The sequence below is a fragment of the Prionailurus bengalensis genome, chromosome D2 (assembly GCF_016509475.1).
Source record: "Prionailurus bengalensis isolate Pbe53 chromosome D2, Fcat_Pben_1.1_paternal_pri, whole genome shotgun sequence".
Classification (NCBI taxonomy): Eukaryota; Metazoa; Chordata; class Mammalia; order Carnivora; family Felidae; genus Prionailurus; species Prionailurus bengalensis.
The window spans coordinates 55,227,285-55,249,649 of NC_057351.1; the positions used below are offsets into that span (position 1 = coordinate 55,227,285).

General features: G+C 50.6%; 1 protein-coding gene across 1 annotated transcript in view; it reads right to left on the reverse strand.

The window, feature by feature from the left end:
• Nucleotides 1-247: 247 nt before the first annotated feature.
• Nucleotides 248-22,365, reverse strand: part of TLL2 (tolloid like 2) — a 123,026-nt gene continuing 100,908 nt past the window's right edge. Inside the window, exons 14-21 of the mRNA XM_043597120.1 lie at nt 16,161-16,286; nt 15,268-15,428; nt 14,455-14,635; nt 13,482-13,607; nt 11,065-11,192; nt 7,637-7,850; nt 5,039-5,289; nt 248-3,462 (exon numbers count right to left, since the gene is read on the reverse strand). Of these exons, the coding sequence (XP_043453055.1) occupies nt 3,328-3,462; nt 5,039-5,289; nt 7,637-7,850; nt 11,065-11,192; nt 13,482-13,607; nt 14,455-14,635; nt 15,268-15,428; nt 16,161-16,286 (1,322 nt within the window). The 3' untranslated portion in view covers nt 248-3,327. The remainder of the gene's footprint in view (nt 3,463-5,038; nt 5,290-7,636; nt 7,851-11,064; nt 11,193-13,481; nt 13,608-14,454; nt 14,636-15,267; nt 15,429-16,160; nt 16,287-22,365) is intronic.

The window sequence follows — 22,365 nt, forward strand, 5'->3', positions numbered from 1 at the left end:
GTCAGATTTCAAGCCTGTTTGGGTTCAAGAAAGGCGGCAACTTTGAAGCCATCTTGAGCTTCGCTCCTGACTTTCTGGGTCCAATAGGGAGCTCTGCTCTTGACCAGGCACTGGGTATTCACCTGAGAATAGAAAGCCACTGAGATGCTCCCCCTTTTCATATGTTCAAGTCCTGGGACATTGGAGAAAATATCATCAAGAGGCCCAAGCTTGTCTGAACTAGTAATACAAACCCAGGACACATCAATGAAGCCACATTCTTTAATGAGACAATTCTTCCTAGACAGACATGTTAGCTCCTCTCTGCTTTTCTCTTTGAAACTAACATTTCACGAAATGTAAAATTACACAAAATAAAAAATACAATATATTTATAGAGTGCACTCTACACAGTTTTTCTTTTTTAAAAAGAAACCTTTTAGGCATTTGGGATTATTTTTCAGAGGTTCTGTCTGTCAAGGGAACTTGGAAAACAAGGGAGTGGAAGTCAAGGGAACATTTGTTCGCAAACTGAACGACAATACCACGAATTATTATCAAATGGCCCAGATCAACAGCAAATCCCAGTGTGAATTTGCTAGTTAACAGGGTTCTTGCACATGATTTAAACAAGCCGAGTGTTTCATGAGTAATACGAAAGTTAGCTTTAGAGGAAAACGGGCCTACGGTGAATCAATGCACAGCCTCATTTTCTCTGGAGAATCTCCACAGGCTAAAGTTAATTCCTGACCTTTTCCCCGCCCTGGGATTCAGGTTCTAGCTTCTGCCAGAGCAGATCACACCAGAATTGGACCAGGCTGATGACCCAGACCCCACACATTTCATCAGGTCATCAAGGGAATTCTGTGAACAGAAGGAAGCAGGTCTCGGAGCTCCAGACATCCCCAAGGCCAAGCCCCCGACTAAAGGACAAAGCAGGGTAGCAATGTCCCCCTTCAGCAGGGGGCCTGGGTCTTCCTGCCCAGTGGACCTTCTCTCTTGAAGCCAGTGCGTCAATCCCCTTGTGAGCTCCCAGGGGAGCGGTCTGGCCGGCCCCAGCTGAATCAGGGCTTGTCTTGTCTGGGAATACGTCACTCACAGAAGGCCTAAATAAAGGTTTTCATAAGAGTCCCATTGTTTCAAGTTGGCCAAGTTGTGTGTTTTTGAAAATATTCATACTAAAGAGATAAAAATAAGTACCATTGTTTCATGAGGCAAATGCTGAGGCACGGCCAACTCTGTTTCTCATTTGCTCCCACTCTTCCATGGAATTCGTTGATCTTATTTAGGCTTCTAAAGGTCGACACTACAGAATGCTCATGTCGTAGGAAAGAGACCTCTAACAGCCACCTTATATATCCTGATTTCAGTCCCAGCGTTGACAGATAAGATGAGACAAGGTAAACCCCCAGAAAATACAAAAATCTGAGAGATGGGATCCACCCTAGCGGGCGGGTTGAACCACGAAACAAGGGGCTCCCGTTGCTGAGTCGAATTCCGCCCCCCCCCCCCCCCCCCCCCCCCGCAGGGTCTGTGATGCACCAGGACTTGAGAATGCGGGCGAATCTCCATCAGGGCCAAGAGAGGGCGTGGCGAAGGAGACACAGAAAATCAGGGCTGGTCCAGGAGGGCCCGCTCAGTAAAGCTACGATCGGCATTTGTCACACTGCATTGATTAAGGCTCTGACAGCTGATCCTTTACATACATACATATATACAGACATATATTATTATTAATAATAATACTTTGCATTTTTTTCTGTTTTAAGGAAAAAAATATATTTCCATGCATTTCTTCTACCTTTCTTTGTACTATCCTTTGTTTGTTTTACTCCCAGCCATCATTTTAATTAGGCATAGTCCTCTGGGGACATATTCTGATCTTTAAAAAATATAACTTTTAAGATTTTACGAACACTCTGTTTAAAATGCCATTGCCTCATCTCAAAGGAATTCTGGCGCTTGGGAGCTATCTCAGGTCTCACGGAAAACACTCTCTGTGCTGTCCTGTGTTCAATACCAACCAAACAGGACTTATGGTTATGTAAACATTATTTAAAAATGATTCCAACATAAATACTCTTTTAAAGCTAACATACCACAGCTTTTAGCTCATAATGCCCATAGATGCCTTAATGAAATGCCATTCAAAACTACCTCACTGTTTGAAGTCCACCTGGAGGTTCTAAAATTATGTAAACAACATTCTCTACACTTCTCTAGAACACGTGCCAATGTGGTGAATTCTGATCGCAAGTTGGTGATTGAATACTAGTTAGCCTGAGCAAAGTTACCAATGCACTCTTTAACCTGACTGCTGACAGGAAGTTAGTCACAAAGTTGACTTGTCCCACAGATGATGATTCTTACATAACTTTTAATTAACCAGTTTTCAACAGTGTTCACCCCACGAGGGACCTGAACTGGTCCTTCATAGGCTGTCTTTGCACATCTTGCAAATGCAGTTTGAATCAGTTGTCAAGAAGTCAAGGTCAACCACAGGAAGTGCCTTTAAAGCTGGAGGAGGAAATGGTCTTCCAGGCCCATGGAATCCCAAGCATGGGTGGCATCTTCTCAAAGTCAGCCAGTAAAGGAGTATCAGGAGGATCCAGGATGTTTTCTTCTCGGCAAACTGGGGTCTCTCACCGGCAAATATGTTCCTGGAATTAATAGTGGATGCCTCAGCCTCCTAGTGCAGTTAGGGATGAGGGAATCCCAAAGTGGCAAGGAATGCCAATGACACAGACCGAAGGCTTGATGTCAACTAGTTTTGTGATGACAATTCTCATACTCAAGCTCTCTCTGTGCACTGCTTACTGTGAGTCCTTTTTTAGTCCTGACATCCATATTCTCAGGTTTCCTGGTTGACAAGTCCCTGGCAGATAGAAAGCCAAAGTCTCCAGCCAAGCCGGTGAGTAACAACTCAGCCATGGCCAAGCTCTTATCCTCACTGCCCAGTGTAGACGGAAAACAGCCTGAGTCTTCAGGACACGGTCACGCTGCCTGGCACCTACCGAAGCACACCCAGAAATAGAGGAATGACCAACCCAAAGGCCGGCCTCTTGCCCCAGAGGAGCATGGGACAAAGGGAATGAGTAGGACCAGGCGTAGCTTGAATGGTAAGTGACTTCAAAACCTTAATCTTAAGAGCCCATGACTGATAATGTTGTAGCCAGAATCAAAAACCATCTTCCCTCTTCCTTGTTGGCCAAACTTCATCAGAGACAGACCTCCAACACTAGATTTTGAGTTTTTGACAAAAATACTATACACCGGTTTAGGGCAGATTCACAAGGTGCTATTGTTACAAAAAACATTCTCAGTTCCTGTCTTTCAAGAACATCGACATTATTTCTTCATGTGCAGGGCATCCTGGAACTTGGTGCTAGTGTATCGGGCGTGAAAGCCTTTCTTATTGATGGTGTCATCCGTGTGGAATTGAATCATTAGAGAATCTCCTGCCGAGTAGATCTCTTCCAGTGGCTGAGGGAAGGGCAAGAGAAAACCAGGGGGACTTTAGGTCAGTTGGCTGTGGTTGGAGTTTTAAATACGGAGGATGAGACAGAAGTTACATGAGAACATAGGAAGGCCAGTGCTGTCATGAGGCGTCCCTGGCATTAGAGACTCTGAAGGGCATCAAAACAAGCTCCTTTTCAAAGGAGAACATTGCCAATTCTGCTCCTAAGAGCTCCCCAGGCCCCACTTTTTCAAGACAATCCTAGACGCACAGCTCACATAGAATCTACTGGTTATTACAGGTACAGATGGGCCAGGAACTGCTCTAAGTACTTTCAGATCTTACCTCATATATAAACCTTACGACAACTTTCTAAGGTGGTGTGATCTCCACTTTACACTTAAGGAAACTGAAACTCAAGTTCATACAGCTAGACAGAACACAAGCTCAGGTCTGACTGTGAAGTAGGTACCCCCCATCCGCCAGCTCTAGGGTCACGTTGTGATGTGTCTCCCAGCAGACCAAACACCAAAGCCCACGGATTCAGCCTATGTCCCATCCAAGGACAAAACGTGGGAAGGAACCTCTACCTTTGTTAGAAAGGTTTGGCCAAGGGGGTCAATGAACGGGAGCCAGGTTCCGAGGCTGCTGTCTGCCAGGTCACAGTGGGACCAAACTGGGCTTCCCACACATCTCACTGTTCAGGACTCTCCAAGGTTTTCCTCCGCACACGGACCCCATAGTTTCAAAGACTTTATTAAAGGCATGGCATTGGTTACGTCCCACTTTGCCATCCTTTCTTTTTGGGAGGGTGAGGGAAGATAACGGGAAATTATTCAGAGACTGATATAAACGCCATTTTGAGGTTCCGATCAGCAAAAGCAGCACTAGTGACTCCAAAATGATCTGATGCAATTTCAGCCAATAGCAAAGAAGCTTGTACAACCAGCCCTGGAGGCAGAGACAAGGAGGGGCGGGGCCAGTGTGAGCACGCCCAGTGTGGTGCAGCCAGAGAGTGACCGGGGCCCTGTACTGGCCCCTCCACACACTTGCACTGAGTGCCAACTGTATGCCAGGCTCTGGGTCAGGTGCTGGGGAAATAGTGAACAAAGCAGGCGTGCCCCATCCAGGTTTGGAGGCTGAGGAAAGAAAAGTTAACGAGAAGAATGATGATGATCTGGAGCATAGCTCTGTGCTCACAGGAAGAGTGATTCGGGATATCGGAGGAGCTTGGAGTTGCTTGGGAAGAGAATTGTCAAAATACGGGATATACAAAAGCATGATTTAAAAAAAAAAATTTTTTTTTTAAGCCGGAAGGCCAAATGAAAATGAGGATTTGGGGGAAGGGAATCCTTTGCAAAAATAGTAGGAAAATCCTCCAGGAAAACGCTCTTACATAGCCGACATTGGTGTGAGGCCCTCCTGATCTGGTTCCAGGCCACCCCCTCCACCCCACTCCTCTCCGACTGCTCTCCCTGTTTGTATCCCGCTGGCTGGTGCTAACGAGTGGCAGGAGTGGCTGGGACCCAACCCCCGCGCCCGCGGCACCTCACGCTCTGAATCGTCATGCTTGGTCCCGGGCCCCGCAACCGGGGCGCTCACCCCGGAGCCGCAGAAGCGGCCGAGCCTGGGCGCGGTGCTGTCGTAGCCGTCGTAGGCCTCCATGTAGTCGTAGCCACAGTCAGCCTCCTCCTCCACCTCGAAGGTGCGGAATATCAGCTCCACGCCGTAGCCGTCCTCCGCCACGATCACCCAGTCACAGCGGGCCTGGCTCGGGTAGTTGTTGTCCCCAAACTGGGCGTGGGAATACAGCTCTTTGGTGTGCACCTCGGCCTTCAGCCTGCCCCCGCACTCTGGAGCGGAGAGAGAGCCGCCACGCCTCCTTGGCACCGAGAACCGTGCGGCGCCCCCACCCCCTTCCCAGCCTGGGCTTTCTCTCTCCACACCCGCATGCACGCAGGCCAGCTTTCTGTACGAGGCCTCGCCAGTGCCCTGTAGGAAAGTCTGGCAAATTTCATCATCCCATTTTACAGAGGCGTACATAGAGGCCGAAAGGTCTGAGTTTCAGGGCTTACTGTGAGGGTCCAAATTGGCCCTTACCAGCCAAGATCCTATGTTCCCAGGCTGGGCCGCATAAGGCCCAGCATGCTTCTGGAAAAAGCTGGCTGGCTGGATCTTTACCACTTAATAATCACCTGGAAGTTCTAGAAGCCCTGAGAAGGCCTCCGGAGCCCCACCTACTTACTGTAATTTGTAACTGTTGCCAACAGAGGGCACCAAAAGCACATCAGACCTCCAGGTGAGCTCTCAAATCTAGAAACCTCCCATTATGGACTGACTTGCATCTGACAGGGCTGACTATAGCTGACTTTGAGGCTCCTGGGGCCGGGAGGGGGGGCGCGCACAGGTGAGCTGGGCCACATGCTTTGGCCTTGTATTCTGTAGCATTGGCTTCTGGGTTTTTGACTAGGATGGTGACTCTGGTTGGCCTGGGTCCCACACTATCTTGTCTAGGCCACTGGAGACCACATAATATAAATGGATACATGAGAGTGGTCACAGATTAGAAAGCACCAGAAATTCTGAAGGTAAGTTCCTCCACTGCCTGTCCTCAGGGTGCTCCACACCCCGGGATGGGGGTGGGGGGGCAGGCAGCTCCTGAGGGTGTGGCTACTATACTGTCTGGTAACACTCGCAGGCCCAGCCGGCCCCAGTCCTGCCAGACAGCCAACTCTTAACCCTCCCTGTGCTCTTGTTTAGAATCTCCTCCAGGTGTGAACTGTCTTTGGGAAATTTCGAGTCCCCGGCGTGACATGGGTGGCAATGAAATGGGCGCAGCACGGGGCAGGATGCCTTCTATCCGCCTTACCAGATCCTCTCTCCATTCTTCCCCACCTGTTCCGGGCCTCTGGAGGCTGACCTCTAGGCCCACATGGACTAGCCCCCTTGCCCTCCGCCTTCTGGGTTGGGTTCAGCCATGGGGAACACCAGCAGATGAGAGGAGGGAGGAGAGAGGTCAGGGTGTTTAATCCCAGGCTCCCTCCCTGCCTGGTCACCACAGGTTGTGTTGTTCGACTGAAGGGCACAGCTCCAGGTGGGGGGAGGGGGGTTACTCTGCTTGCATACTCCCTCCTTGGGCATCCTGGCCTGGGGTATCACCCCCTGCCCCCACCCCCTGACCCCCCACCCCCATGTAGTTCCCCGGTCCTGGCTACTGCACTGCTCTTTATGGTGTCCCCACACCCTGCCTGCCCCTTTGTAAACAGTCCCTTTTAAAATTCTCCTCAAATAATGATTCATTTCCTGCTGGGACCCTGACCTACTTTTTCTGTAGGGACTAGAGGGTAGTGTCACCAGTCAATGGCTTTTAACCTTCCCTAGGGGAAGCTGGAACCCTCAAGGAGCTTGGAAGAGTTCTGCAGACACCAAAGTGTTTTCTAGGTGGGCAAGCTAAACCACCTAAGGGTGCCGGGTGTCATTTTGTTTTTCCTGATTCGTATTTTCTGGCTCTGAAAATAAACTGGGTGGGGTGGGGGCTGTTAAAGCTCACAGGGTCCCAGGATCATGAGCTCAGACTCCAAGTGGGCCGCGGACAGCCACTGCTTTGGCAAAGGGCCACAGTCTAACACGGGGATCAGAGAGTCGGTTATTTCTGTGAGTAATGTTTTAATGGCTAAAGAGCAGAGCCCATTTTCTTACTGACATTCTTCTATTTAACAAAATAGATGTGTTAGTTACACGCATATACATTTTCCTCCAAAGGACCAAATAGAGCTATTTAGATTTTAAGTGGAGGAAAAATAATAGATAAAGAACCATTTTCCATTTTCCAGAACTTGTCCTTAGAGGGTGAAAAGGGCTGCTCCCCACCGCTCAGCTCCCAGACTTTCGGATTTCACAGACCAGCCAAATTACAGATAAATTTTGAAAAGAGGAGGGGAGGAAGGAAGGGAGAGAGGAAAGAAATGTGACACCAGCAACGGGATTGCCCACTTCGAATGCTGTCGATTAAGGACATTAAGAGAAAACCACCCTTCCCCTCATGGTTGCCCACGTTTCGTTTTTGAAGGGACATTTGATCACACGCCTCCTACCCCCCAAGAGTCAGAATGAAAGGCAGTTCCTTCCCTGCCGCCGTCACCCGTCTGTCGCCAGTCTACATGGACATCAGCGGGCGGCTGGGCATCCTCGCTCACGTACCTGTGCTGTGCACTGCCTGGAAGCCTTTCCTCTGCACAGAGGCATCTGAATAAAACCTGAGGAACAGGCTGCTGCCTGAAGCCACCACGGGGTCTGGTTTCTTGCTGCCACAGAAACGGCCAAGGATGGGCGCCAGGCTGTCGGCTCCGTCGTAAAGCTCCAGGTGGTCGTAGGCACATTCTTGGTGCTGCTCGATCTCAAACTCGTTGAATGTCTGGGGGACGGAAGAGCAGAAAGTGAGGCAGGGGCCTGGCACTCAGCTGGGGTGGGGGCCGCCTCTCTGGGGGCTGGGAGAGGATGGGGCGAGGCAGGACACTCGTCTGCCCCCACCAGCCTCGTAGGGGGCATGGCGCCCAGGTGAGGACAGCGACATCTACGGCGAGAGTCTCAACTCGGGCCCTCTGCTGGTCCCCAGGCCCCCCCACGAGGCAGTTACATGAGCGATTGCTGCTGTGAGCACTTTGCGGGTGAGATGGCTGGGCTCTCAGAGCTGAGATGCTTGTTGTCAGCCCCGACAGCAGCAATGGCCAAGTGCTCACTCTGCGCCAGGAGCTGTTTTAAGCGCTTCACAAATATAACCTCGAATAATCCTCACGCCCCTGTGCTGTGTCTACAACTACAACCCCCATTTTACAGATGAGGAAACTGAGGCACAGAGAAGTCAGGCGACCTGCCCAAGGTCACCCAGTGGTAGAACTGGGCCAAGGCCAGGAGGTCTACCTGCAGAGCCCTTGCCTTTAACCTCTGCACTATACTTGACCATGAATGATGTGGATGAGGCTGTACGAAGTGCTCACTGCTCTGTGTCTGCACCCTCATAGTGTCTGGCATTCGAGGAGGGTTTTTTTCCATGCAGGGTCCTGTGCCAAATGTTCACAAACATTTTCTCACTTAATTCTGATGGTGCTGTGAGCTAGTATTACACCCAATGTGCAGAAGGGGAAACTGAGTCTTAGAAAAGTGTCTTGCCCAAACTCACACAGCCAGAGGAGGAGGGAGCTGGACGTGAGCCCCAGCCAGCCTGACTCCAGCCCACACTCCTAACCATCACCAGGCTATACTGCCTACCTCCTCCCTGCCCCCTGAAGACCGTCCCCCAAAGCTGGCCAGAGGAGCCCCTCAATTCTAGGCCGTGCACCAGGGACTGGGCAGCTGAATGACTTATGGCCTGCCCATGGCTTCCAGGGAGATGGGACAAGGTGAGAGGGGACAGTGTTAAATGAAGGCGTGAACCAAATGACAGAGCAGGAAGAAAGGACTTGGGGGGATGGGGTTGGTAAGGAGGGTCTGAATTCATAAGAAAGTTTCTGGAGAGACAGGACAGGGATGGAGATGGAGAGGGGTCATTAGCAGTGTGGGCTCTCGTAGGAATGATAAACACAATAGGAATGAGCAAAGCCCTTCACACCTTACAGAAAGGGAGCTGGGTGGAGGGTGGTACAGAGACAGTGGGCAAGAGCAGGAGGGGGGACCAGCGGCATCAGGGTGGGTGAGGCAATGGGAGGGACACCCATGAGACACCTTGTTGCGGTGCCCATACAGTGAAACACCAGCTTCTTGGGAAGTATTTGATTCACATTTTCTGTGTAAGCAAAAAAATGTGTAAGCATTACATTTTTGCGTAAGCAAAAAGATAGAACATGATCAGTATATCCACCATGCACTTCCCAAGGGAGTTTTTTTTTTTTACTAGAGAACTTGTAAATTTGAGATCTGGCCTAACTCTGGCCACTGGATCAGTTGCTTCCTTAGCACTGTAAAGAAGAGGAAGACATTTAGCAACTGCTAAAATCTTGTGCCCCTTAGAAGCACGACTTCCAGTTGTGCAGGCTGCACATTCCCACCCCCAGGGGGCGCCATTCCCCAGCCCGCAGCCGAGAAGAATGTTGTTGGGAACCTTCTCCCGCAGAAGGCAGTGTTGGGGAAGGAGTGCCTTACTCTAAGGCACTCTAGTTCACCCTCACCCAGATTCAAAGCTGTTCTGACACCCAGGAAGGCCACCGCCACATTTCCCCCATGGGCAGCCATGCACATGGGGTGCCCGCTGTGAGCAGCCTGTGGTCATGGGCTCTGCCTTCACCACCCCTCACTGCCCTGGGCCTGGCACAGACAGATACCAGCACCTGTGCTCTGTTCTGGGGGCCCATCGCGTACCTGTCCTCCCCTGTCTCACCTGCCAGCAAACACCCTCGAAAGTCCCCGGAGCCATTGTCTGCTTATCTTCACGACCTCCTTTGTTCTCTCCCATTCTCCCTGCATTATATTGGCCCATATTTCAGAGGAACATCTATGTGCTTTCTGAAGAGCTCACAAACCTCAGAGTCAGAGAGACCCTTTTAAAAAACGTCTGTCTGTGGAGTATACCTTCTCCAGCTAGCAAAAGAGTTTTACACTCCAGGATCTGGGGTACTCTGGGGGCTGAGAAACGAGATTTGTACCACAGACTAGTTTCTCCTTTGAAATAACCAAGTATGGTACGCACACGTACAATCAAATGCACGAGGGACTTTAAGGAAATGCCTGGAAGATACATATTTTTTAACTCAAGAGAGAATTAGCATAAATAACTTAATCTCTTATTGTTAATTTTTAAAAATGTAAGTTCTAGAGAAATACAGATAATAATAAGCATCCACTGGAGAAGTCTGGGCAAGAAGAAACATATATTTTTCCCATGCATGTACATACACTATTGTGTATGCATAGGAAATTTCTGGAAAGATTTTCCAAAAAGCGCTCAGAGAGGTCATTTCTGGAGTGGCCATGGGAGATCTAGAAGCTTTTGAATTTTTTTTTTCAACGTTTATTTATTTTTGGGACAGAGAGAGACAGAGCATGAACGGGGGAGGGGCAGAGAGAGAGGGAGACACAGAATCGGAAACAGGCTCCAGGCTCTGAGCCATCAGCCCAGAGCCCGACGCGGGGCTCGAACTCACAGACCGCGAGATCGTGACCTGGCTGAAGTCGGACGCTTCACCGACTGCGCCACCCAGGCGCCCCAAGATCTAGAAGCTTTTGATTCCCACTTGCCAATGCTCTGTACTGGTTACTTTTTTTTTTTAACCCTGAGAATGTATTGTTTTGTCAAAAATTACAACTGGAAACAAGCAAATCTGAAATAGCTCTACCGATCTGTGCCGTGAATGTCGCCTCATACCGGTACCGCTGTGAACAGGTGCTCTTTAGAGGGCTTTTCTCACCGCCGCCCTGTGCTGAGAGCTGTGTGTGTGTCCTCTCTTAATCCGCACAGCAGCCCGCGAGGGGGGGTTCATTAGCATCCCCATTTTCCAGATAATGAAACTGAGTTCTGGAAATGTTGAGTAACTTTCCCCAAGTTTCAGAGCTGGAAAGTGGCAGCACAGAGATTCACAGCCACATGCCTCTGAAACCAAAGTCCGTGTTGTCCATAAACTATGAAAATGACTCACGAGTTTCACCCTGTGGCCCGCGGTTGAAGAGATGTTCCAGGTACACTCCCTCCGACTGGGGTATTTGTCAGGCCAGTTGGGGCTCGCCAGGGTCCCCTCTGCACTGCTGATCTTGTGCGCACAGCCAGCTAGGGGCGATGGGGGGACACATGCAGAGAGAAGCAGTTCACTTGTGGGCAGCACCAGAGGCCCTCTGGGGGAGTCTCCATCTCTCCTTCTTATTTGTCATGTGGTCATTACCAAAAGTGGGGGCAGGGGTCAGCCTGAATCAAATGTCCCCTGGCTAGAGATTTGTTGATTTATTTGGTTTCGCTGCCTTCCTGTGGGCTCAGATGGCTCATCTTTCGCACTATCACCATTCAGGTCGTGGTTATCATTGGACATACGGTAGTTGGTGGTCAAGACCACAGGCACCGGGTCAAAAGGACTCGGTCCCACTGCCTTCAAGCTGTGGGACTTTGGGCACTCACCTAAGCCTTGGTGTCCTTATTTGTAAAAGGGTGCCAGCTTGGTAGGGGGATACGTGGATTAAATGAGATGATACATGTAAACGGTTTAGCAAGTACCAACAGAGGTCTTCATCACTGTGCTTTCTTTCTTAAAAATTGTTTAAATGTTTATTTTTTTGAGAGAGAGACAGACCACAAGTGGGGGAGTGACAGAGAGAGAAGGAGACACCGAATCTGAAGCAGGGTCCAGGCTCTGAGCTTGTCAGCACAGAGCCCGACGTGGGGCTCGAACCCACAAACTGCAAGATCATGACCTGAGCCGAAGTTGGGCTAGCCAACTGAGCCACCCAGGCGCCCCCATCACTATGCCTTCTGCCTGTACTTCTTTCAGATTTTCAAAGCAGTTTCATTTGGAGACTACAGAGGTCGCCCTGGTTATGGTGCAATTAGCAGAGACGGGTTCCACGACTTGCTCAGTGTGTAGCATTTCGGTCAACACTTGGAATGTGTCTCCTCTGGGCTGGGCACTATGCCAAGCATTCTGAATGCTTTCTCTCATCTGATCCTTCTCACTTTCCAAACGAGAAAATAACTTGTGGGGCTGGGTGGGGTGGGGGTGGGGGGTGACTTGCTGGGGAGGGGCGGGGCCAGGACTTGAACCCAGGCCTGCCTTTGCTGTAAATGGTTGGGGAACAGAGGGAGCGTGTACCACCCCTGCGTAGCCAACCAATGCCGCCCCGCCCCACGGCTGCTGGAGGGGGCAGTTGAGGGGAAGGGGAAGGGGGAGGGGGCAGGCACCAGAGGGAGGGGGTTTCTGCTCATTGCTGCCTCCACTCTGCAGCCACACAGAGCACAAATGCCAGTAGGGACAGGGGCTCAGCTTCTGGAACATCTGCTGCCACACCCCCCGCCCCAGAGGAAGGCAGCAGCTGTTCAGTTGGCGCGGCCTTAGTGGGGTTAAATCCCTCCTGGCCTCCCCCACACCACCGGAGGGAAGCTTTGTTCTGACCCAGGCCCACCTCACAGGAATCTGACAAAGACTTTTAAGTTCCGGGATGACAGGTCCTTCCAGGTTCTTCCAACCTGCCTCCCAACCAGCCCACTACTGCCCATGTCTGTGTCACCGAGCTGGGCTTGGAGGGTGGCCTGCTTCTGAAGCTGTCTTAGCTCATCCTGTAACACGTCAGGTAGGCCTGATCAGACTCTGTGCACCCTAGGCAAATCTCCTAACTTGAAATGTTTGTCCCGAGGGAACAAACATTCTTCACATCTTCCTTCCTCCTGACGCCCTCTGTGGGGCCCTGTGCTGGGGCCAAGGCCTAGAGGCCTGGGTGCTTATCAGAGATGCCTAAACTCCCTTCACAGGCAGGGTGATAACAGAAAGAGGCTCTTTCCAGAATGGCTGGACATTCAAAGGCATCTGGCCCTGAACTCTGAGTAGTAAATGGAGCAGGGAGCAATCTTTTTCCAATTCCGTTTTATTATCAGACCTGCATATGGCAACTACTATTATGATATAGATGGTTGATATGCATTGACATTTCAAGTGCTTAATAGGTGCCAGACTGTCTGAAGTGCTTTCTAGGCATGCTTTCATTTAATCCCCGTACACCTTTAAGAAGGGGGTATGTTTAGTCTCTTTTAGAAGAAGAAACTGAAGCTCAGAGAGGTTAAGTAACTTGCCCAAAGTCACAAAGCCAGTAAGTAGCAGAGTCAGGGTTTAAACCTAGATGGTCTGATTCTAGAGCCTGGGGGTGTAACCACTCTGCAATAATCACTCCAGGAGGGCCCCTGAGGGCCCCTGCAAGCCTCCTGGGGAAAGCCACCCTTCAGCAGGAGGTCAAGGAGGAGGGAAGGCAGACGCTGAGGGCTCGGCAGACCAGAAAGGCCCCTCGCTCTCACTCTTACACATGTGCACACCTTGGCGGCCAAGGTCAGCCGTGCCTCCCAGCTGCGGTCTAGCCTCACCTTCTTTACAGTCGTGCCCATTCTCGTGGAGCCGGTAACCGTTTCTGCACCGGCACAGATAGCTCCCAGACGTGTTGACGCACTCGTGCTGGCACCCGCCGTTGTCCTTGGCGCACTCGTCCTTGTCTGAGGAGATCAACAGACTCTCCTAAGGGGGAATGCCAACTTGGGAATGTCCCTCCCACCTTAGAACTCACTCAAAAGTAGCCTCCATCAGGGAGCCTCCCCTGTGTATATATATATATATATATACACACACACACACACACACACACACATATACATGTATACATATGTGTATATGTATATATATATATATATATATATACGCATTCTTTACCCCTGCTTCCTGCCAAAACAAGGAACTCCTTAAAGGATAGGCTAATATTAATAATAGTAACAATAATAAAAATAACTGCCATGTGTTGAATATTTACGTGATGGGCACTTCCCAAAGCACTTTCTGGTGTTTATGTATTTTTGAGAGAGAGAAAGCATGAGCAGGGAAGGGGCAGAGAGACAGGGAGACACAGAATCTGAAGCAGGTTCCAGGCTTCGAGCTGTCAGCACAGAGCCTGACACGGGGCTCGAACCCACAAACTGCAGATCATGACCCGAACTGAAGTCGGACACTTAACTGAGCCACCCAGGCACCCCAGTCAATTTTTGACTGTCTCTCAAAAATACATAAGTCAATACACCTTTCTGGCCTCCGGGACTGGGAGAGAGCCCTGTGACTTCAAGCCACCCACTTTGTGGCAGTTTGTTACGACAGCCCTGTAATAATATAACCACCAATATAAAAAAATAACAAAACAAACACAACCCGGATCCGGGCACACCACCTCCAAGGCTGAAATACTGTGAGGGCAGGGGCAGTGGGCAGAGAGGGGGTGAGCAGGTGCCCCCGAGGCCGAGAGCCTACACAGCCGTGTCCCCCTCGGCCTGGGACCTGGCCTCCAAGCCCCCACACCTGAAAAGAAGTGGGCCCTGAAGCCCCGTTTGGAGACCGTGTTGTCTGACTTGAACTCCACACGCATGTTGTTGCTCTGGGAGGTGATGACCTCGGGCATCTCGGAGCCGCAGAACTTGCCATGCAGCCGGGCGTCGGGGGACAGGCCGCTGCGCACCTCCACAAAGTCGTACTTACAGACCTGCAAAGAAGCACCACGGGGAGCCACCCCGTCCTCCCGAGGCCCCACCCCACAGTCAGTGCAGGACCCCTTCCTGACAGCCACACCCTGCCTAGGGGCCAGACCGGCTCAGCCTCATCCAGAAGAAGGGAGGGGCTTCTCAACTCTTACTGGGGTCCCTCTGGCCCAACGCGCAGGCAACATGGGGCTCTTGCGACTAGCACTCTGGCTGGAGGGCTCTACCTGGGCCTTGGACGACTTGGTCATCCCATGACCACTGCCCAAAGGAGGAGACAGGCAATTCATACCATCCTGGTCCCCGGGTGCGTCTCACCCCCTCCGTTACCCTCAGTAGGACGCTAACCCCCAGACTCCTACCCCAGGGGACATCCTTGTCTTGACCGCCTCCCACCCCCAAGACCTGCCTCCTCCACTCTGGTCTTGATTCTCCTTGGGTCCGTCAGTGACAAGAGGGCCAAGGCACCGTGTCTGCAGAGGACAGACAGCTTAAACTGCTGCACCAAACGCTCCCAGATTCTGCCCCGCAAAGGTTGTATGACTATAGGAAGCTACGTCCCTGCCTGCCGAGCCCCTCGCTGGTCTGCAGCCCCGAGCCACGTCCCCACACAAGGAATTAGAGCGCAGAAGCATACATCATTGCCTTCCAGTTCAAACACTTCAAACTGGAGGGAGATCCGGTACTGAGCAGGGGCCACCACCTGCCAGACGCAGTTTTTGTTTGTAGGATACTCCTTCGGCCACCCAGGGCTGGTGATGGTTCCGTTCAGCTTGGTAATAAAACCGCCACAGGCCACTGCACGGGAGAAACAGAAGCAAGACTCATTTGGTTTTCGTTCCAAGTGACTGCGATTTCCCCCAAGCAGCAATAAGCGGGCTGTTCTTTAATACAAAAGAAAAAGAAAGAAAAAGAGAAAGGTTGACAATCTGAACTGATTAATCCCGCAGCGTTTCTCCTAGTCGGCTTCAGCTGAGCGTTTGGAGGGATGAAGCTGAGGACAAGCCTTTACCGCTTTTTAAAATGATGACAACACACGCGTGCTTACCTGTCGCTCAGGGGCATAGCCGGGGACTCCACATGACTTGGACCAAAGGAGCCTTGGCCGTGTTTGCACCGAGCTGTGCACTTTACCTGGCTTACACGAACAAGCAGGGTCAGCCAGGTGGGCAAGGAAAACGGAACACCAGGCAGGTAGAAATGAAATGAGTGAAATGAGCTATCAGCTGAGTCACACCTAAGGGCGCGGAGTTTTTCTTTGCTTTTCTTTTTTATCTGATAATCATGTGAAGTGTTCACGGTCACGGAAGAAAATGAACCCGTCAGCGCCTGGGATGGAGTCCTCGTAATTTGGGCAGCCCCCTCGCACGTGGGTGACTTTGTGGAGCTATTTTTCCCTCCGAGAGCCGGGGACATCACCCACCACAGATCATGTCACCTCACAGCCAGCCGGCTTCCCCCTCTCCTCCCCACTTCTCCTAACTTGTCCCTTATCCTGTCTCATTCTAGCTTGGTGGGTCCAACACCAACCTTCACACGTCTTCTTGTCGGCAGCCAGCTCGTAGCCAGGGTCGCACGCGCACTTGTAGCTGCCCAGAGTGTTCACACAGCGCTGCTCACACCCACCATGATCTGGCCAGGAGCACTCATCCACCTCTGTGGGAGAGGAAGGGGACCCCGGCTAAATCACCACAGAGCTGCCTGGTCTGTTCCCCATCCCATTCCATGCCCCAGGGCCCCTGGCAAATGACCTCTAAGAACAAGAATGGTGCCTGGTGACCACCTCCCAGGGAGGCTCATGCCCACGTCTCAGACACTGGCAGCAGCCATAACCAAAGGGGAAGTCTCGAGAACATAAGAATAACTTGTTACCCAGAGGGAGGGCTCCTCTGGAGGAGATCAGGCCTGGATGATTTTATTCTTTGAAGGGTTCAATCAGGGAATACAGTGTGATTTTTAAAAAATCTCTTCCACACCGGAGACTTAATCAGTTTTAATGCCATGGAATCGAGGTTCCTCCCAAATATGGCACTTCTCAGGGACATTAAGCGGAAGATAAGAACAAAGGGACACGTTTCTAGATGAAGATATAAAAGTAGTTTCTAGAGACAGAACCAGAACCTGTGATTTAGCGTTTTATAAATAATCTGAAGAGGTGTGCTCAGGGAGATCTTCAAGATTACAGAAAACACTGAGCTCTCAGGTTAGCCAATACTCCCAGGAGAAACCGGGGGAGGCCACAGTGAGACTGAGTTAGCAGGGGAGTCAGACGGGATTCAGCACTGACAAGTGTCTGGTGATATGTTTGGGGCAATTAAATAACAGCAAGCAGGATGCCAGGAGAGCTGTCCCGAGGAGCGACACAGGAGTCACTGGAGAATCTGCCCGGAAATGTCAGCCCATGCATCACTGGAGAAAAGAAAAACCCAGGCAGTGGGCATCGCCCGGGAGAGGATCAGAAATAAAAGGAAAAACCCCGGATTTTCTGTTGCCAGGCTGTGGTGCATCTATCCCCGAGAGGGGAGGTTGTGGCCTCACTGAGCCAGGGAGCCCAGAGAGGGCACAAGACACGGAGGCATCTTCAAAAACAAAACAAAGCTGAACGAGCCCAATCTAGGAGGAAGAAAGGGTGGGGGTGGTATAGACTCATAACATCATGGAAGGTAGGAATAGAGCAGGCACGGTGTTGTCCGCAAAATCCTCAAAGACGGCATTACACGTAAATCGAGAGAAACCAGGACATCTTGCAGTTGGTTAAGTCCTGAAAAGACCCACCCCCACCCCCAGTCCTGCCCTTAGGCGGCGATCCTTTCAGTAACATTTCTTACAGATGGCTTTGCAGGTCCTGCTCGAAATCCCCCAGAGATAGGACTCTCACTGCTTTTCAAAAGTATTTCTTATCCTTTGGAATTTGAATTGTCAAAATTCTGGCTCCTTGCAACTTCCAACCCATTGGTCCTGCAGAACACGCAAACCCTTCAGCCGTGATGTGTCCCTCTGAGCTGCCCTTTTCTGACTCTAATAGACCCATTTCCTTCCAGTCTTCCTTGTCCACGATGCACAAAACACTCATGCACCTGCCCGCTCTTCACTGGGCAAACTTAGGTAATTCTTAGAGTGATGCGCTGTTGGGCTCAGCCAAACTTAAGTAAGTTGGTCAGGAGGGGGAGTGAGTTCAGGAGGCATGCTCTAGACAGGGGTTTGAAGTTGTCCGTGGGCTCGAATAAATGCAAGCGTTAAGTATGCCAAAATAGTAAGCATCTGGCAACCACTCATTCCTTTACAAAAGGCAAAGTACTTTCTTTGACATTTTCTAGAAAGTATAGGAGGAGAATCAATGATAAGAAGAAATGGAAAGAGTCCAGTGTTCTAGAGTGAGCCTCGCAGACCTCGGTTGGATCCACCACTGGATCTTACCCCAACCGGTTGGGTGATTTAATTTTTCTGAGTGTTCCTCCTGTTTTAAAATGAGAATAGTACCTACTTTTAGGGTCGTGGGGGTTGAAAATGAAGGGTGTGAAGTACCCAGCATACAGACATCTGGTACGGAGTAGCGCTCCCTACAGACAACAGCAAGATTGCTTTTGAAATCCCAGTGGGTGGACAGATATGCTGCTGAAGGGAGTGGAAAGGATAAGGTTACCTGGGCACACCTGAATCAGGTGAGAGCACAGTGCAAGCCTGAGGAGGGGAGTGAGACAAAGGTGTCAAAAGAAGGACAAGGCCAGTGATGGAAGAAGAGATGGGCAGAAAGGCAGCACAGCAGAGTCAAGAAACTGGCAGGTGAGCGCAGGGGGAGGGCAGAAAAGAATGATGGAAGACGCTCATCAAAATAGACCAAGACAAACACAAGACCTCACAGCTGGAGGGTGAAGGGAGACTCTGATGCCAGAAGATGCTATGGCGATGGGCAGGACACACGTTTGTCAGCGGCAAGAAAGGGAAGACCACAGATGAACAAGTCTTCTGGTGCCATCTTAGCCATGTGGAGGGAGAGAGGCCGGTAGATTGGATTTGGGCTGAAGGCAACAGGAATATAGTTCCTCCAGGGACTAGAAGGGTAGGATGTTTGTTGAGCCCAAGAAGGCGGGTGAAAGATACAGGGTTACATCTGAGCTCCCTCCAGCTAAAGCAGTGGGATGTTTGGCCGTTTTCAACTGTACTCCAGCTTGGGTGGATGGTGTGGAAGTGTACCAGGGCCCCACTCTCGGTGGGACACTGGGTGTCCTTGGAACCACTCCCACACTTTCATGAAGCAGCATCTGCTCCAAGCCCACAAGTTCCTGCTTGCTCTGGCCTACCGTGGTCAAGAGCCAAGCCTCCCCCAAAAATCTGGGAGGCTGTGGGTGTGGGTAGGAAAAGAAAAGGCTGAACTAGACAGGGCTCAGCCATACAGAGTGGTAGCTCTGTCTTCCTTGCCTTCTTCAAGTGGTAGTCGTGAAAGAAGGTACCATTCTATGCTTAGATCATGAGATGGCTCAGAGAGGATGCCAACAATTGTTTCAGAGAGCGTTGAGGAAAGAAGAGTCAGGGCACCTCCTTAAGCTTTTGAAGAAGCACCTGAAGGAAACCAGTCCGCCTCATCGACATCCCATGGTGGTCCATTGGTACTGGGACAGAGGAGTATGGGGATCAAGGTGGGAATCATATTCTTTATGTGAGGAGTATGGGACCAAAATGGCTCTGCCAACCTTCAAATGCTGCTGCCATCTCCCAAAGTAAGCGGAGATGAGCTCTGCCTGCTGCCAGGCCAGCGAGCTCAGAGAGGACTGCCATCTGGCACCGAGAGAGGGATGCAAAGGCCAACTGGCACCCTGGTCAGTGCCATGCGCCAACTGGGCTCTGGGCAGAGGCTCGTGCCAACTGGCACCAAGGCAAGAGCTTCTTCGGCTTGGTCCAACTCCTCTGGGTGGACTTTGTAGTTAGTCTTCCAGTTTCTTTCGGTGGAGGGGTCCTGACACACGCACTGGGTGCTGTGTGTTCCCAGGACACCCTACCGATGGCTTCTCTGGAAAAAGGCTGGGCCGTCCAGTCTCCAGACCTGCACTGACCGATGTGGTCGCCACCAGCCTGTGTGGCTATCGAACACTTGAAATGTAGCTAGTCCAAATTCAGGTGTGCCCTGAGTGTAAAAGACGCCGGATTTCCAAGACTTAGTATGAAAAAAAACCCTAAAATGTTTCATTAACTTTGTGTATATAAATTACATATTAAAATGATAGTATTGCATGTGATGGTAAATGATTATAAAACTGATATACTGGGTTAAATAAAATATATTCAAATAATTCCACCTGTTTCTTTTGGGGGGGGGCAGGGTGAGGGACGAGGTTGCTACTGGATAGTTTAAGATTACATATGTGGCTCACTTTTGTGACTTGCCCTCTTTTTCTGTTGGACAGCACTGCTCTAGACTGCGGTCTCACCTCATTCTTTCTCCTGGGAACCCCGAAAAGTAAGCAGGGAAAGCAGCAGGAAGCTCAATCCACAAATGAGGAATCTGAGCCTCATTATTCTTTCATCTATTCATTCCCTGCCCAGTGAGTATTTACTGAGCTGAGTGTGGGCCAGGCGCTGGGAATATAGTGGCAAACAAAGCAGGTACGATCCAGTCTCAGAAAGGAAAACTGACCTGCCTGAGAGCAGACACCTACCTAATAAGGAATGAGGGTGGGATGAAAAGCCGAACCTCGGACACTAAATCCAAGGCCCCTTTCCCCATATTCCCATGGTATTAAGGGGGCAGAAAGGCGACAGGTGTCAGAATCAAGTCACAAACACGAATGAGAAATTCAAGCCCCCTGACTTTCCCTTGCCTGAGACTGGCAGGTCTTTGTAGTGGGAAGAATGCACTGGGGACCCTACAGAGATCCGGGGTCTGTTCTGGCTCCGCCAGTTTGGAATTTCAGTTTCCTCAATTTAAAACTGGGGGTAAAAATAATGCCTACCAAGGGGTTGTTCTGAAGACGAAGTGAGATATCTCATGCAGTTTCTGGAACACTCAGTAGACCTCTTTTCTTTCCCCTCCAAGAAGTGTTCTGAGGTTTCCAGCAATCCTGCTGCCCGTTTTCAGGTTCAGAGTCAAGCTCACTGACATCAAGAAGACATCAAGCCGGGCCTGTGCATTAAGTCAGTGTAGACGGGCCTCAGTAAACATCTTCCTGGGCATCTAAAAAAGATGTTTGCGAGCCGAGAAGTGAAATGCCCTTGAAGTGTGAGGCGGGGCGATGTGGCCCTCCCCCCAGGCTGGGGGCCTCCTGGGTCCACACGTCCATGGTCAGTGTCATCACCCATTTGCCTGCAGTTCTCTTTCACCACCTTGAGCTCCTGAGGATGACTGTGCCTTCCTGTGTCCCCAGCCCCCAGCACAGCACCTGACACATGGCTTGATGGCTGCTGAATGATGGCTAACTGTGGAAGAAGAAGACGATGGTATCTTCTAACCAGCAAATGGAGCTGGTTTTCGTGGGTACTGAGAGCGAGCCAGCTCGGTCCCCCACAAACCAGTGCAGCATCACAGAGGAAGCACTCCTTTCCACTGCGTTGATTGGCATCTCAGGAGGGTTGCCACACAAAAAAAACACAGGATGCTCAACTACCTTTGAATTTAAGATGAACATTTTTTACCATTTCTCAGCAAGGTATGCAATGTTTGGGACATGCTTATACTAAAGGATCATTCTTTATCTTATATTCAGATTTAACTGGGCATCCCCCCCCCCCATTTTTGGTAAATCTGGTAACCCTACACTCCAGCCTTAGCTGGTCCTCTCAAAAACATGCCTCACCGAACCAGGAATGAGGTGTGGGTGGGTCGTGGGTTTCCGACTCCCCAGCACCCAACTTACAGAGCTCAGGGTGAAAGTCAGAGGAGGAGAAGGACAGAGGTAGAATAAAGCCTCGTAATCATTTGTGACATGGGGTAAGCAAACTAAGGCCTCCCGAAGCTGTCCATGCCCCAGTCCCTGGAACCTGTGAATCTGTTACCTTACTTGGCAGAAAGGGCTTTGGGAGTATGATCAAATTAAGGATCTTGAAATAGGAGGTTATCCTGGGTTATCTGAGTGGGCCCACTGTAGCCACACGGGTCTTATTTCCGAAAGAGGGAGGAGATCAGGGTCAGAAAAAGAGATGTGACAGTGGAAGCAGAGGTCTGCGGTACAGCAGGGGGAAGACCCAAGTGGCCAGTGCTGGCTCGAAGGTGGAAGGGCACCTGAACCAAGAAATGCAGGAAGAGGCAAGGAAATCCGACCTCCAGAACTACCAGATGACAAGCTCGTGTTGTTTTAGGCCACCGAGTTTGCGGGACTTTGTTACAGCAGCAGCAAGAAAATGATACCTGGCAAGAAGAAACTGTCATGTCATTTTTGCCAGAGACAAAAATAACCACTTCAAAGACTCCTTCTTTAGCAAAGGCAGCGCATGGGTCTAAACATTATACCACGTGCATTTGCTTACACTGTTTCATTTTCCCCTGTCAGCTCTGCAACAACACATCTGTAGAAGTGGAAGATCTGGGGTTCAGAGAGGTTGTGTAACTTGCTTAAGGCCACCCAGCGAGCGTCGCTGCTGCTAAGTCACACGCAGTCCGGGCCAGGCTGGGTACCGACTGCGAAGTTCCAGGCATCTCAACCACAAGCTTGAGCTGTGTTTGAATTATACCTGCTGTGGCCTGGGTTTTTTTGCTTGGGAAAGAATTGATTAAATTTTTCCTCCCATTATGGAAAGCATTACG